The sequence below is a fragment of the Durio zibethinus genome, chromosome 4, assembly GCF_047325235.1.
Source record: "Durio zibethinus cultivar Kanyao isolate XHJ-2024 chromosome 4, ASM4732523v1, whole genome shotgun sequence".
Lineage (NCBI taxonomy): Eukaryota > Viridiplantae > Streptophyta > Magnoliopsida > Malvales > Malvaceae > Durio > Durio zibethinus.
In genome coordinates this window covers 15,134,096-15,151,580 of record NC_143165.1, presented here as the reverse complement: position 1 = coordinate 15,151,580, position 17,485 = coordinate 15,134,096, and the positions used below count along the sequence as shown (strand labels likewise).

The following is a 17,485-nucleotide window of genomic DNA, read 5'->3' as shown; positions in this document are numbered from 1 at the left end:
GCTAATCAGTTTTAATGTGAGAATCTTGAAATTTAGTACTGGTAGAAGCAAGATGTTGATAGTTTAGAATATGGTGCATCTTACATTTACAAAAATATTTAATTGTTAATGAATAAAATTAATTTTTGTATTAATTTTATTTATATTTTAAATAATTATATTTGAATAGAAACAATTATCATATGATAAATTGTTATAACTATTTGAATATAAATAAATTATTATCCATAAAAGTTATGATTATTCAAAAAATTATAACCATCTGAATAAAAATTTATATCAATTTATTTATTATAAATAAATCTTTCAATATAATCATTTTTACTACTTCAAATTGGAGAGTTTGAAATTCTATTATATCCTAAAGATATAATTGTCTTTGAAAAAATATTTTTTACGCCTTATAGCCAAAATTTTTTTTATTATTTCTCTTTTATTATTTATTTTTTCTAACAATTTAAAGGCAATTATGAGAAATTCATATTTCTCATGACGAAGATACAAGAAAAAGAAATTTGCATGATTTGGAAATCAAATGAGGCTCAAGGTGTCAAAAGATTAATATTTTTATGAACCAAAATGTTATTTTTCATAAAGATCTTCATCAGATATATGTATTTTATTTTTTGCATAATTGATGGTAAGAAGATTGATTAAATGATATAAACACGTTGACATTTAATTTCATTAGTGTGTAAAGTAAAAATACAATATGCAAAATATTGATTACATTGTATAAGTTTATATATATACTGAAATTGGCTCCACAATGGGGTTTAATGAATTGTATTATATCTATTTGAAAAATCAATACTTATAAAGACTAAGATGGGAAATAGCCTAAAAACATAAAAGAGAAAGATGTGAATTGATCTACAATCCAAAGAATTATCACTTGTTATTAAGTTACAAATTAAATTGGATTCTAATGAAATGATCGATTGTTTAATTGTCATATCTTACTTATATATAGAACAGATAAATTGTCTTATGGTTTCTATATAAAAAAAAAAAACAATTAGAAATGGGTAAAGGAATTTATCATGAAAAATTAGTTGTAAGTGGAGAATATATGCAGAAAATAAGATTTTGCTACAAGATTAATTTTATTTTTAAATCATGGCGCCAAAATTGAGATAATAAGTTGAGTCTAGCTATTTGTTTAGTTTTATCTTTATTAGTCATTTATAAATCAAAGGTTGATATATATTTTTTAAAATTTATTATTGGTTTAAATTTTGGCTAATGTTCAATTTTCATGAAAATCAATTAAAATTAAATTGATATATGTGAATAATTATTATTAAGATATGATGTTTCATGAATTAATTGATAGATAATAAACCAAATAATTGTTATTATTAGAAATATGGGCAATATGAGATGTATTTTGCCTACTAGGTGTATTACACTAGAAATAATTTTACAAAATAAAATTTTATTGTGAATAATCACCAAAAAAAGAAAGTTTAAAGTACAATTCAATTTGTGTTTGATGGCTAAAACAAAAAACAAATAAACTCAAGAATTTAGAATATAAATGTTCCTGTTGTATAACTAAGATTGATGAAACTAGCTTATAAAAGGTAAGAGATTAAAGAGATACTTGTTTAAAAAGAAAATATCAAATTATTATAACTATTAGGTTTATAAAATTTTGGGTTTTGAAATATTATTCCTGTTAATGATAGCATTTATAAATTGTTTGAATTTATAATATAATAAGTTAATACAAGTTTATTATATGCAATGAATATATAATTTCATGAAGAATTGTGGTTGGTGGTAATGTAAAATATATTAAGTATGTATATCTATGGCATCTTTATATTTTGTAACTTCTATGTTGGTATCACTAACTAAATTTTGGCCAACAATTTGGGCTAATTAGATGATTGATTAAAAGATAAAATATGTTATTAAAAATATTGAAGCATTTGTCGGTTATTAGCATTTTGAAGGATGCTCATCAATATCTAAATTAGTTATGTTTATAAATTAGAAAAGAACAACCAAATTCAATGTTCTAAAGGCATCGATATATGTATGTGTTAATTCCATTTTGTGATGGTATGGAGAATATTGGTGCAATTTGCCATATATTATGAAAATGAAATGAATGGGATGAAATTTTCTTTCTTATATGTTAAAAAAGATATGGACTATGGAGATAGAATGCCATCATCAAATTAATATATAATTGGTTAAAAACAATGAAGACTTTTTTGCTTCTTGTAGCCAAAAAATGATTTTTTGCAGGTTGTTAAAATAAAAAGTGAACAAGTTTTCAAGGTTTTCAATAGTTTCATGACAATGGTAAGGATATGGTGAGTTATACACCAAATTAATATATGGGCTTAGATAATTATATTAGTTTGTGAAAGCCATAAGCCTTAGAGTTAGTTAATCAATGATTTAAACCAATGCAAATTCATCATAAGTTTTTCCATGAAATATGTGTAGAACTCATATTATAATTATTGTTTATACTATTTTATGAAAATGATTCTTTGGATTCATATTTTATAACTTGCGTTGATATGGTGATCTAGATATGAACATATTGATCACAAAATTATTGTGAAAGTATTTGAAATTGAAGTTAAATATACTATGAGCTCTTATTATACATAAGCATATTGATCCTATGAATAAAGTTTGTATTTATTATATATCCAAAAATGTTATGACCAATTAAAAGTGATAAACAACAGAGATATATATGCTACACAATGGTGGAGAAATAAAGTTCTCATAAAATTTTGAAATCAAGTTTAAAGGTTTCAATAGTCATGAACTTGGAATTGGCTATTAGACAATTAATATATGCATTGAAAACTCATGATAACATTTGAGATAATTGATTTTCACTAAAAGCCATCACTATAAATGAGATAACTTCAATAGCCAAATTTACATGATTTGTAGGTATGATGTAGATTATTATGGTTGGCTTAAAATAGCCATAAGCTAAAATTGATGCCACAACCTTGATCATGTTGTGGTAAATTTTTGTTATATATATGGTTTATTTCATGGATTGTACAAAATGATATATCATCTATAGGTTTCTATAGTGAAAATTTTAAAGTATATTTACTTTGAAAGCCATGAGTAATTCAAAGATTATGTTAATATGAAAACTTTTATAATAGCAAAAGGAATGTTATTTGATCCATTTGGGTGATAAAAATGGTTTTGTTCATTGTAATAAAAAATTATTAATAGCGTCCATGATGAAATAGATTCATACTAAGTATTTATGAATTGACATAAAGTCTTAAAAAGAGAATATAGTAGCATGATTATATTTGAAATCTATTTATTGATGTAAACTCTTATATTGAGTTAAAATATAAAAATTTTGAAACTTTTATAGAAATATTAAGATATTTACTAGTTATCTTTCACTAAGAGTAGATTTGGAGGCTATTTACTTTAAAAAAAATCATCAAATAGTGAAAAAGATAAATGAAATTGAAACTAATTAAATAAATATGATATCTTGACAATTGAATGAGATATTCTTTAATAAAGAAATGCATACTTGCACATGGTGGGGGTGATAAGAATAAAAAAATATAAAAAATTACCACCATAGTGTTGTAAGATTTCAATATAATTTTATGAGTAAATTATACAAGTTAATAAGTTTAGACATTTATTAAAGTAAAATCATAAAAAGTCTTTAAAAATCTTAAAAAGACTAAAATGATTTGGTTTATTCATTGAGTTTATCTAATTATACTAGATGTATAATTGTATTAAAGATGTATAAAAGTATGAAAATAGAGTGGTTGAAATTTATAAGTATAGAGTTGTGGCTATAACCAAAACGAACTATTTCTTAAAACGATAAGAATGAGACAACAATGTTTAGAGCATATAAATGATACGCAAAATAAAAAGTTTAAACATATTAGCCTGAAGTGATTATATTAGAGATTCAATTTTAAGTGGGAGTAATTACCATAAAAGAAAATTAAATTTCAAGATATTTAGTTAGTAAAACTACAAGTAGAATGGATTTAAACTCTTATTATTAGACACCAATGATGGGAATCCAACTTTGAATTAGTAACCTTTAAGTACAAAGTTTAATGGGAAAAATAAGTTATTATTATGTATCTATTAAGCACTAATAAAATCTATTCAAAATTTGAAAACTAATATGATTCATTACGTGAGGAGGATGGGTTTTTATATTCTTAATGGAGTTTTAAATATCTAAAGTAATGCAGATATAATAGAAACTCTACTTATATAAACATAGAAGTGATGCCGTTTCAACAAAAATAATTGTGGTCTCTCTTATAAATGTTTTATGAATCGGATAAGCACATTACCAGAATAATGCTAAAAGCAATTATAAACCTTTAACATAAGAATAAATAAGTATTATATTTGTTATATCTTCAATTCTAACACTAAGAGTTAATGTTTAATCTATGAACACCATCTTTGTTAGAATTCTAAAATATATACGCTAATTTAATATTTAAATTAAGAGATATATTTTTGTATTCATAATATTTATTTGTGTAAAAGATTAAAAACTAAGCACCAACATTCCAAACTAATGGAGGATTGTTGGTAGTTTAGAATGTAGTATATTTCACATTGGATAAAAATATTTAATTATTGATGAATAAAATTAATTTTTATATTAATTTTATTCATATTTTAAATAATTATGATTAAACAGAAAAAAATTATCATAAAGGTCATTGTCATAACATATAGATTCAAAAATCTATAGCTAGATTTAACAAATGAATGGAGTTACCACCAATCTTTTATTAGGTGTGATTGGTCACTTAGGGAATCTATCCTTTTAAAGAACTCCTAAGCTTAACTAAGGATCCCTAAAAGAATACGTTCGGGTCTACTAACCAGAACAGGGTTCGAGAATTTAGTTACATGTGAGGAAGGTTATAGCACACCCACATGCCCATCCCAAGGATGGTACCATATTATTTCAAATTTATCCTAAGGTTTGGAGTCTAATGGTTTCAAATTTTATGTTAAATATTGAAAACAATTTTTAAGATTCTCCATCAATCTGGTAGAACTCTTAAAAAATATTTTCTCACCTCAATAGTATTCAAGAATCCCATTTGATTTCTTGAAGAGGCTTCGTCGTCGGAAAAAGATTTTTTTTTATTTTTTTTATTGGAAATAAATCTAATTATTCCACTATTTGGGCCAAATTAGAAATATTTTTTCTTTTGAATTTCTAAAATTTTCACCATTTGGGTCTATTTAGAAATTTCATTTTTCTCTTTTTTCCTTGGAAAGAAAATAATATGACAATTATTTTTATTGAAATTTCATCTAAATTATTCCACAATTTGGGTCAAATTTAAAGAAAATTTATCACCTAGAGATTTTTTAAAAAATTACCATTTGAAATTTCTAAGAATCTCATCCTTAGATAATTATCAAATATTTTCAATCTAAATTTTTATGTGAAAAAAATACAATTACTTGTATTGAAATTTCATCTAAATCATTTCACCATTTGGGACAAATTTAGAGAAAATTTCTAACCTAGAGATTTCTTAGGAATTTATCATTTGAAATTTCTAAAAATCTCATCTTTGGGTAATTTGTATTGAATTTCAAAATTTTTTTATATTTTTATGCTTTTTATGTTTTTAATTTTTTTGTTTGAAAATAAATATTAATTATTGTTATTGAAATTTTATTTATATTATTTCACCATTTGGGATAAATCTAGACAAAATTTCTCACATAGGAATTTTATAAAAATTTTCATTTGAAATTTTTATAAATTTCATCATTAGATAATTAATATTCATTCCTAAAAATTTTATTTTTATTAATTTTATTTTATTTTGATAAAATAAAAAAACAAGTAAAACAAATAAATAAAATAAAATAAATAAAAAAATATCAAAAATTTGAAAACGGCTCGGCTCAGGCTTGGGATACAGCTTGGCTCAAGACAAAAATCACGGCTCAGATGCGCGGCTCGAGATCTTGGCTCGGTTGTAACCCAGGTGAAAAAACGGATCACTGATTTCGGTGCGCTACGGGTCGCGTCGGATCTTGACAAAACGCGTGGATCTTATGGGTTTACTAACGTAAAAACGACGTCATTTTGGAGATGGTATATAAGGCTGAAGATCGATTTTTTTTTTCAGAATTCCCTTCTCCCTTTCTCTCTCTTTCCTTCTTTTCTCCTCCTTCTCTCTAAACAATTTCAAATTTCGGTTGAATTTCTATCGAAATCTAGAAAAAGCCACTGGAATCTTCAAATTTGATAGAAAAACTCGTCAAAAAATTCAAAATTTATCGAAAAATTTCGTCAGATTCTGAAAAATTTCCATAAATTTTCTAGAAAAAGAACTCCAAAAATTAAAAAAAAACTTCTAAAAATCCTATACTATCTCTAAACACTTTTTGCTTCTGTTTCACCTCTTTGTTTTTTTTTTTTCCCTTATGTGTGATTTATAGACCTATTTATAGAAAATGATCAGAAGAGTTTCTAATCAATCCAACTCCTTTTGTGATTTGGATTCAATCTTTGAATTCAATCCCAAGTCTGCTAATTCTCAAATCACGGTCAAATTCATTTCAATTTTTTTATCCTAATCCTAATCTTAACTGAAAATTAATCAAAATAAAAAAGATAAATATATTAATAGATAACAAAAAATAATTAGATAAATAAAAGAAATAGATAAATAATAATAAAAAAATAAAAGTAGATAAATAATAAAAATATTAATAGATAAAAAAAATAAAAATAAAAATATATATTAATAAATAAACAAATAATAAAAATAAAAATAAAAGCCAATTGGGCCTACTAATTGGATCCTGAATCGGACCCAATAAGCTTAAGCCCAAACCCTATTGGACCAGGCCCAATGACCTTAGGCCTGGATCAAATAGGATGTCTACAGTCATAATTATACAGAAACTCATAATTATCTGAATAAAAGTCTATATCTGTTTATTCGTTATAAATAAATATTTCAGTATTTTTACTAATTCTAATTAGAAAATTTGAAGTTTTATTCTATCTAAAAGCATAATTATTTTTTAAAAAATATTTTTCACATCTCAAAGTCAATTTTTTTTTTTTTATATATATTTTCTAACACAGGATTGTCTATTCCATCCGTGTTTGGGCTGTCCTCAGGACGATGTCCAAAATTTCTACCGGAGCCATCTCCTTTGAACTTCTAAGTCAACTTTGCTTGCCATATCACGATACATTCTCTCTTCATGGGCTGGCTCATAACGATCCATTTAATTGATCAACGCTCATGGTCTCCAAAAGCAAAGGATTGTCTCCACTGCACAAACATCCGACACAGTTTCTTCAAGTCTCTTAATTCATTTGGTTTTCCATTGCCAAGACTCCTACAAAATAATAATCCGAAATGGATTCACTTTAATTCATAAAAAAGAGTTTGAAGTCCAACTTTTTTTTTTACTTTCTCTGTATATTCCCATGATGGAATTACGAAGCGTCTTTCACGCGTAATAGGATGTCATGATTAAAGGCTTGACGGATGATGGTGAGCGCACATTTGATCTTTCTTCTCATCATTAATTCTCCAAGGATTCTTTTTGGTTTGCTTCATTTTCTGGTTCCTCAAAACCTTTGTCAACCGCTCTTGGGATAACCAAATATATATGACCTTCATTCTAAGTGTTCAATTATCATAATTAAGTTTGGTGAGTTTTGGATTTTGGAAAGAAAGAGATGCTCCTTTGGATGTCATCCCAGCTATGATTCCATTTTGTTCGAATATGTCGAGCATTAACCAAATTCACATTAGAAGAGAATCTAAAACTTCAATATTTAATTATAAATTTATAGTTTTGGTTTAATTTGACTGATACAATATTTAATTAAAAATTTATAATCATTAATGTTTTTAAAATATTTTTAAATTAAAAATAAATAAAAATAAACTATTTAATAGCTAAAAACAACTTTTTTATGAAATGTTGAATTATTACTTGGAAACATAAATTAATTAGTTGTAGACTTAACCTCTATGGGACATTTAATTAAAGTTAAATTAATAATTTCAACGATTACCCCTTTCGTTTTAAATTTTTTGGACGGTATCGATTTTTACGAAATTAAAAAAAAAAGGTTTTAATTTTAATATATTTAATATTAAAATTTAATTTTTTTTATAAAATTAAAATTTCATGACATTAATACAAAAAAGTAAAAAAAAAATCATAAAATATAATTTTAAAATATAAAAGTAAAAATTTTAGATGATAAAAAAAAAAAAGACATAATTTTGGAACATCTAAAAAAAAAACAAAAAAAATGAGATAGAATGAATATTATAAATTATAATTAAAGAATAGAGAATACTTTTCATTGAACTAATTAAACAATACTTCTCAGATTGATTAAATCATTATTCATATATATGTATATATATATTTGTATTTTTACTTTAAAATATTCTGAGAACTAAACTACTAAAGCCTATTTATTTATTAAAATATAACTTTAATTGAATACCATGGAGGAGTTCCAACTCTTTTAGGTGGGAATTATAAAACGTTATTTTTTCATTTGATGCTATAAGGATTTAAATATTGATGATTAAAATTAAAATTTTAATATTTTATTAATAAATTACATAATTATTAGCAATAATAATTGTTAATTCTACAAAAAAAATTCAAATTTATTTATATAAATGTTGTTATCATTATAATTTTAAGAACTTAAAAAAAAAAAAGAAGGTTGACCTTCTAAATTTCAAATCTCTTCTCCCTTATTATGAATGAATGAAGAACTAAAGGCCGTTTCATGTAAAATTATTCATAAATAAATTTATGTCAAATGAATTTGGGAAAATTTTAACTAATGACCTTAAAATCAATTATAAATTTATTCGTCAAATTTATTAAATTTGATATTTGAATTCAAACTAACTTCAAAAAATTTTATTTATAATACTTTAGATCGTAATATATATATAAAAATAAGTAATTAAATAAATGAGTTTAAATATGCGATAATTTATTTATATGAATTTTAAAAAAATTTATTTATAAAAAATAAAATATGATTAAGAGAGTTTTAAAAATTTGCCAACGAAATAAAAAAAAATGATCACAAACGCGATTGAAGTTTATTTAAAATAATTAATAAATTAATATGATAAAAATACATAATAATATTTAATTTTACAAGCTTAAAAATTTCATTCACAATGTGTAAAATAATAATTTAAAGAAAAAATTATAAAAGAAATTCGTCATACCAAGTACATGAACGCATGTGACGGGTCCTATTAGCCGACGTGGTGGTGAAACTGAGAAAAGTGGACTTACCATCTTCGAACATACCCATCCGAACCTCAAAGACTACAAACCTAAGATTCGGCTCATACACCTAAGACTTGGAGCAACCGAACCTCCGATTCGGATCTTACTCAAACTCTCCCTAGTTTCTCTTCCGTTAAAAATAAAACTGACCTTCGAAGCTTCAATAATTTTAATTCTCCTAATAAAAAACCCTAATTTAGTAATTTTCCTCTCTATTTGTAGCTGCGAGTTCCTGAATTCGAAAGTTCTTAACTCTTTTCTACTTTGATCTCATCAATTTTAAGATCCTTAAAAGAAATTTATGAATTTTGATTGAATTTTTTTGGAATTGTTTCATCTTGAATGCATAAACCAATGGTTGATCAATAAAGATCGCTTCATCACGAGCTCAAGATCGCTTCATAAATTTCTATTTGTAGGCTTTGATCCATCTGAATTGCTCCCTATAAGGTTAGTTTTGATCAATGTAGATTCTAGTTTTACGATTATATATTTTTTGCACTGTATTTATAGATTTTTATGGAAAAATTGAATTTTTAATTTTACTTTTAATCAATGTTTTTTGTTTTATTTTGTTTTGAACAGTTAATTGATTTGCTTTTGTGCTGAAACGATGTCGCAGAGTAATTGGGAAGCAGATAAGATGTATTTATATATGTTATTTCAGAAAATCAATTTTAATTTTAATTTTATTTAGTCTTTAATTTTTTCTCTTTTATTCTTTTGCTTGGTAGGCTTGATGTTTATATATATGATTATTTGGTAAAGAAAAAATTGCATGCTACTGCAAAGTCCTTCATGACAGAGGGAAAAGTCGCCCCGGATCCAGTAGGTAAGAATTGGCTTTGGCTGAAATATATAAATTCTGTTAGTTAATTCATGAAATTTTGTGACTGAAGATTTCTTATTGGAGCCTATGCTGCATGGATTCTTCAATTTCCCTTAAAGTACTGATGTCTAATACTTCTTGGACACTTTAAATTTACTTGGGTTATGACGCTTAGATTCTTAACATTAATGCAAAAATTGCCAAAAAAAATTACATTCCTGTGTCAGATGCTCAGTCCCAAGTCCATGTACCATAGCTTTTAACTGGGTAGGAGTAATGTGTTTTAATTTTATTTTTATTTTTAAATTAATGATGGTATGACAGGGATTTTTGCTTCAAAATTAAAGGTTAAATTTGATTCCAGTTGCTTCGTTATGTTGTAGTTAGTGTAGCATATTGTTGGTTGAGGGAATTTAGTTTGAGTAATTGATTCATGTAGAACTTGCTTATTTATCCAGCAATTGATGCTCCTGGTGGGTTTCTTTTTGAGTGGTGGTCTGTCTTTTGGGACATATTTATATCGAGAACAAATGACAAGCATTCAGAGGCTGCTGCAGGATACATAGAGGTGTCTTCTTACGACTTTAGCAAGTATTGCTGTAAATTTTTGTAAATTTTGCAATTTATGCTGATTGTTTTTAAACTGTTATGGTATTATGTACAGGCACAACAAATCAAAGCAAAGGAGCAGCAACAGCTGCAGATGCAGCAATTGCAGCTGTTGCGTCAAGCTCAGTTGCAGCGTAGGGATCCTAATCATCCTTCTCTGGGTGGTCCTGTAAATGCTATTGGCTCTGAAGGAATGCTTGGACAGTCAAATGCAAGTGCATTGGCAGCAAAAATGTATGAAGAGCGAATGAAACACCCAAATGCAATGAATTCAGAAACGTCGCAACCACTTTTGGATGCTAAGATGGCCCTCTTAAAATCAGCTACAAATCATCCTGGGTAAATATAATATTAAATTTCAGATAAAATGTTTTGTTTTGCTGTAATTAACCTTTTTTTCTGGTTAATGACACACAAGCTCTGTCTCTGGTGCAGTCAGTTGGTTCAAGGAAATCCTGGAACTGTAACTGCAGCATTGCAACAAATTCAGGCATGGACTCTGCAAACTGCTATTGCTACTTGGAGAAAAATTGTCCTGCATTTGCTGCAACATTTTGCAACCTCACTATTATAATCTTTCACTTTGCTTGAACTAATTATTCTTTTATTTATTTATTTATTTATTCTCCTTGCAGGACATTAAAGGTGAAGTGAACTTGGGTGGTACACAGAGATCCATGCCTATGGATCCTTCCTCAATTTATGGGCAGGGAATCGTGCAGTTGAAACCTGGAATAGGAAATACAGGTAATTATAACTAATGGTGTTATATTCTGTTTGCACCATTAACCCTACTAGATACTAATGAGTTTCATTTCCATAACCCAAACTTCTTATTACTTAACTTTTGTCATGGATTTATACGTTTAGTGTCCCATTATGTCATTTGCATTCGGCCTCACAGAAACATGTATTATTTGTTTCATCACAGAGAATCACATCTTTCCTTCTATATACAACTCATGTTCTTCTCTAAACTGTTATAATATTATCCATAAAATTTCAATAGAAAAGCCAGTAGGCAAGGTGTTTGTTTGTGGGCTATTGCTAATGTGATTAGTGCTGCTGCAACGTAAGATTATTGGGTGATTCTCTAGTTTGGCTCTACTGAGTACTAAATCTATCTACTCTAGAAAACACTGCATGAAGTTACTGTTTCTATTTTTGTCAAGTTTATTTCTCTTCTGAGATGAAGGCAACATATTTGATACATTTGGCTCTGTGGTTTATTAACTCAAGGCATCCCTGTAAATATTCTCATACTTCCATGCTTACTGTTCTTCTTCAAGGTTTGAACCCTGGAGTAGGTAGCCTTCCACTGAAGGGTTGGCCATTAACTGTAAGCTCTAAACTGGAATATTTATTTTCCTTATCTGAGTGGTTGTCCTTAACTGACTCTTAACTAATTTACAGGGCATTGATCAAATTCGGCCAAGTTTAGGTGCACAAGTGCAAAAGCCATTCCCACAGAATGCAAACCAGTTTCAGCTTCTGCCACAGCAGCAACAACAACAGCTCTTAGCACAGGTTCAGGCACAAGGAAATATGGGTAGTTCACCCATGTACGGAGATATGGATCCTCAAAGGTTTTCAGGATTATCTCGAGGCACCTTAAATACCAAAGACGGCCAACCAACTGCTAATGATGGATCTATAGGGTCTCCAATGCAATCAACCTCATCAAAAGTAAGATTTCCATTCCAGAACCACTTATAACTGTTGTGTTATTTCCTATATCCAAATGAACCCCAATAGTTTTCATTCAAAATCAACAAGTGCAAAAGGTGCAGTAGAGAGAAGTTACAGTATCCTGCAATCTTGTTAATGGATGAGAAATATACACGTCTTTAGTTCACGTTCAAGTGCAAAAAATAAAATAAGATTCTCAGTATATAGTTGTGTCAGTTTATTGTCATACCATCTGCCATGACTTTATTTAACCAAAATAATATGCATGCCATTACTGTTCTACATGCCACTTCAGTGTTAGGTGATTATTTTATACTTTTTCTCTGAAAATTTGTGGCCAACTTTATTTTGTTTATGGGCACAGAATGATGGTTGCACTAGTTTAGTAGTTCTTAACAAGTCATGATTGTTATAAATTTGGTTAAGAATGGTCAATACTCCTTGTGCTAAATTTCATCTGAGCCTTTTTGTGGTTTTTCAGCAGATGAACATGCCCCCAATAAGACAATCTTCCTCTCAACAGGACCCATTGCAGCCACAGCAAGTGCAACAGGTTGAGCTTATTTAGTTTTGTCTCTTGGTTATCACAATGCTTCTTGTTAGAGTAGGCTGCCAGCTGATCTTCATAAAAAATCACATGAATTAATGATGGGAATATTTCTTGATGCTTTATCTTTTTATTCCCTAATTGTCCTGTAAATTGATGACTATTACTTGTATGGTGTGTTAGAATAACCGGAAAAGAAAAGGGCCTTCATCTTCTGGACCTGCTAATAGCACCGGTACTGGAAACACAGTGGGCCCTTCCCCTAACTCTCAGCCATCAACGCCTTCAACTCATACACCTGGTGATGGAGTAGCTATGGTGGGCAACGTGCAGCATGGTAACAGCATGTCAAAAAATTTGATGACATATGGGTCTGATGGAACAGGTGGTATTGCATCATCAACCAACCAGCTGGTATGTAATTCTAATTTGTAGCCTCAAGGGTGTGTATTAAACATTTTGAAACTGCAATACTAAGAACCCCAAAGCAATCCCTCGTTCATGCATCGCACATAAAACCTTTGGATGCTAAATTGGTACAAGTACCCAGTGTTGTCATAAGCTTGTTGGCAAATTGTCATTTGGTTTTGAAAAGCCTGTAAAATTTTAAATTGATGGTCTGCATCTTATGACCATGATTATGTGCATTCTTGTGAATGTTCTAGGCATCTAGTTCTTGTTGTATCAGAGTTAATTAACCACCAAATAAATATCTACTTGTTCCAAAAATGACAAGTAAGCAATAAAAAAGCTTATTTTCTAACATTCTATGGTTTGGATAATATAAGCTAAATCATCTTTCTTTTTCTAACATCTAAACTTAGATCCAGAATGCCCTTCTCATCACATTTCATGCACTAGGACTAACAATTATTTCTTGAAATGTTGGTTTGTAATATCCTTGCTTAATGTCTTGAGAATGATGTGATTTATGTTGCTCTCAATGTTTAAGCATTGTTTCTGTATCTGGCTGAAATATTGATGCCATAGCGGTGACATGGATGGAGGCACATTGTCCCTTTGCCCCAATACTATTTGAGTTCTATGGAAATTGTTCAGAATTTCATAAAACTTGTTTTTAAGTTTTTGAGTTTGTTGTTATTTTTTTGTATGGTTAAGGATGAATCTAATTATTATAATACAACATTGTTCATTCAGGAGCTCTTCTTGCTATAGTATTGAAAATATCTGGGTATTTTGGTCCCTTGAGGTTGGACTCGCTATAAATGTCTATGTTTTATTTTCTAAGTCAATAAATTTGATGTCTTAAGGGATTTGAGGCTATGCGGTGATCCTTATGCCCTCTTTGAAGAATTGCCTAGATCAAGTATTTCTACATGAAATTTTGTTGTTAGCAAGTTTTCATTAGGCCTTTGTTTCTTAATCTCTAGTCGCTTGTTACTTCTTTCTCTTTCTTACAATTTAGAGTCAAATTCAATTCAATATTCAGATCAAGCAAATAAACCTGAAATAGCCTTGTTTCTTCACTATTATTCTTTCATTTTTGTACTTAATCTGCCTCGCCTTTTTCACGTGCTGCCCTTCACTTAACTGCTGTCAGAATTTGAAACATTTACCTTAAGTGTAGCCTTGAATAAGTCATTTCAAAATCCTGCTTATGATGTAATTCCTAATTTCAGGAAGACATTGAACATTTTGGAGATGTTGGCTCCTTGGATGACAATGTGGAATCTTTTCTCTCACATGATGATGGGGATGGAGGGAATTTGTTTGGCACCCTAAAACGAAACCCTTCTGAACTTGCTACTGAGACTTCAAAGGGTAATAATATGATCTCATGCTTTTAAAACTCTTATTCTTCATGTTGACCACAGCAATGAATCTTTTTCTGTATTTCAGGTATTGGCTTCAATGAAGTTGGTTCAATACGTACAAGCAATGGCAAAGTCACCTGCTGTCATTTCTCTTCAGATGGAAAGCTACTGGCCAGTGCTGGGCATGACAAGAAGGTATAATGCATTGTAGCATTGAAGGGCTGAATTTTCTTTATCTAGCACGCCTGATAAGTTCAAATTATAATTATTTTTGTCATTTTGACTGTTTTCTTTTCATAAATGATGTGGCTGTGTGATGCCATACTTCTTTTCCTTGGGTCCTCAGCAGAACAGTTGGGAGAATATTTATGACTAATAAAAAAAGGGTCTTAAATGGAATTATGGAATGATGATGTTCTTGCTGGTCTATTTCCTGTCAGTAGGCTGTTCTTTGGAACATGGACACTCTGCAAACTGAGTGCACATCAGAGGAGCACACTCATATTATAACTGATATTCGCTTCAGACCAAATTCCACTCAGCTGGCAACATCTTCTTTTGATACAACATTGCGAGTTTGGGATGCTGCACAAGTATAACTTCTATTTCTTTTCTTTTTGAATCTATGTCTGTTATCCTCAAATCAGGTTTGTATAGAAGCTGCCTGTTGCCTAGGCTGAATGAATGTTCACACCATTAAACCTGACATTGTTTGTTGGAAGACTAGCAAAGTTCCTACCATTATAGAAAAGACTTAGGAATTCTACTTTGTTCAAATGTGATCAATATTATGGTTTATGTGTCCGGCGTACTTATTTTTGTCATTTTTGCAGCCAAGTTATTCCATCTGGAAATTTACAGGGCATATGTCACAAGTTATGTCCCTTGATTTCCACCCTAAGAAGAATGAACTTTTCTGCTCTTGTGATGGTAACAGTGAGATTCGCTTGTGGAACATCAATAAGTTTTCTTGCACTCGTATCTCCAGGGCTAGCCTTCTAAATCCTTAAGCTTTGTTCTTTTCTAAACACTGCATGTTCTTTTGGTTATGAAGTTTTTCATCTAAATTACTTGCACTAAATGAAGCAGGGAGGCAGCACTACTATCAGATTTCAACCAAGAATAGGACAATTATTAGCTGCAGCAGCAGAGAATGTTGTGTCTATATTTGATGTAGAGACTGACAGAAGAATTCACTTATTGCAGGTAGAATATTGTTAAATTTGTAAATTTTGGAAAGGAGTGCTTTACATCATTTGTAGTTTTCAGGTATATCAAATTTGACAGTTTATGGTTTCATCTGGAGTAACTTTTTGACCATCAGGGCCACAATACAGAGGTACACTCTGTTTGTTGGGACACAAATGGAGACTTTTTAGCATCTGTCAGTCAAGAGTCTGTCAGAGTGTGGTCACTGGCCTCGGGAGAATGCATTCACGAGCTCAATGCTAGTGGAAACAAGTTTCATTCTTGTGTCTTTCATCCTGGCTTCAATGCTCTCTTGGTTATTGGTGGTTATCAGGTGCCATTTCTTTTTCTTAGGGTGATATGTGAGGAACTAATTGATATCATTGCCATTCTAGTTAGGAGTTGAGTAATTCATTTTACCCACTCTTCTACTCGTTCTTGTTGATTATCAATGGTTGTATTTCCATATATGCAATCCTTTTACCTCAATTGTTCTATGTGAAATATCTCATTATCACTAATTTCCTTATTCTTTTTTTTCTCTCCCCTTTAACCTTCTCATTCGCAGTCATTGGAGCTTTGGAACACAGCTGAGAATAAGTGTTTGACGGTTTCAGCTCATGACTGCGTGATATCAGCCCTGGCAAATTCACAAGTAACAGGGATGGTTGCCTCTGCGAGTTACGACAAATCCGTCAAAATCTGGAAATAACCCCAACGGCATTTAGTTGGAACTGATCATCAGGCAACAAATCTGCCGTTTTCTTTAATTCTCAACAGCAGCAGAAGTTTGTGGGGACAAAAGAAATTTCATTTCATTTCATTTCATTTTTTTCTTCTTTAGCTTAATAAGGTGAATGTCAGTTTTCCGTTGGGCGGATTTGCAATGTTGGTTTGTCCGGTGCAGTTCTATATTTTACTCAATTTGTTGGAAGACAGCTTTTTTATTTTTTTTTTCCTGGCATGGTGATTATTCTGATATGGAAGAGAATCTGATTCAGCTTTTGGACATTTTGAAGTACATTTATTTAGCCAGTATATTTACAATTACTATCAAGACAATAAATCATCGAATTATGAGTTAATTTGACAAATAAAATTATGGAAAATATTGTTATATTTGAAGAGATAAAATGGTTGGTGTAATATTTTTCTGCTAAATTTCTGAGTTCCTTTTTATACACTAATAGTTAATTTTTTAATTTTATAAATGGGATCAAAATATTAATATATATTTTATATTTTATTTTTAATTACACTTTAAGGATTATGTGTTATCTTATTAATGCTAATAGTGAAATTTAGAAATTTTTTTATCAGTAATGTGATGATTTTTTTTTTTTTTATTACATGGGTAATGCATGTTATTTTTATTTGAGATGGATGACTTAAAATTTTCTCTTTGAACAGAGGATGATGTCTCTCAACTGGATCTTTTTTCAGCATTAAATGGAAAGTTTTGTTAATGATCTTACGAAAAGTCATATAAGCATAAATAAAATTTTA

General features: G+C 29.1%; 1 protein-coding gene across 4 annotated transcripts; it reads left to right on the top strand.

The window, feature by feature from the left end:
* Positions 1-9,507: 9,507 nt before the first annotated feature.
* On the top strand, positions 9,508-16,990 carry LOC111287210 (transcriptional corepressor LEUNIG_HOMOLOG-like). 4 transcript variants are annotated; one of them, XR_016341631.1, is made up of 18 exons: positions 9,508-9,792; positions 9,928-9,987; positions 10,077-10,174; positions 10,630-10,739; positions 10,836-11,119; positions 11,216-11,270; positions 11,416-11,527; positions 12,070-12,119; positions 12,194-12,466; positions 12,951-13,022; positions 13,200-13,430; positions 14,657-14,798; positions 14,877-14,986; positions 15,235-15,384; positions 15,625-15,780; positions 15,881-15,997; positions 16,061-16,313; positions 16,548-16,990. XR_016341631.1 is itself a non-coding variant. In XM_022877561.2 (18 exons), exons 2-18 carry the CDS (start codon positions 9,956-9,958, stop codon positions 16,689-16,691), a joined length of 2,331 nt encoding a protein of 776 aa, XP_022733296.2. In that variant the 5' UTR covers positions 9,508-9,792; positions 9,928-9,955; the 3' UTR covers positions 16,692-16,990. The 4 variants fall into 4 exon arrangements, 3 of the variants coding, with proteins under 3 accessions (XP_022733296.2, XP_022733295.2, XP_089615885.1); XM_022877561.2 differs by having other exon boundaries at positions 12,954-13,022; positions 16,116-16,313; XM_022877560.2 differs by having other exon boundaries at positions 16,116-16,313.
* The last annotated feature ends 495 nt before the right edge of the window (positions 16,991-17,485 follow it).

What these genes read in the sequence shown, in the direction of transcription:
- LOC111287210 (XM_022877560.2), top strand. Translation starts at nt 9,956, where the DNA reads ATGTCGCAGAGTAATTGGGAAGCAGATAAGAT. An exon ending in CAGCATTGCAACAAATTCAG is followed by an intron (nt 11,271 to 11,415) that starts GCATGGACTCTG and finishes TTCTCCTTGCAG; the next exon opens with GACATTAAAGGTGAAGTGAA. An exon ending in ACCTGGAATAGGAAATACAG is followed by an intron (nt 11,528 to 12,069) that starts GTAATTATAACT and finishes TTCTTCTTCAAG; the next exon opens with GTTTGAACCCTGGAGTAGGT.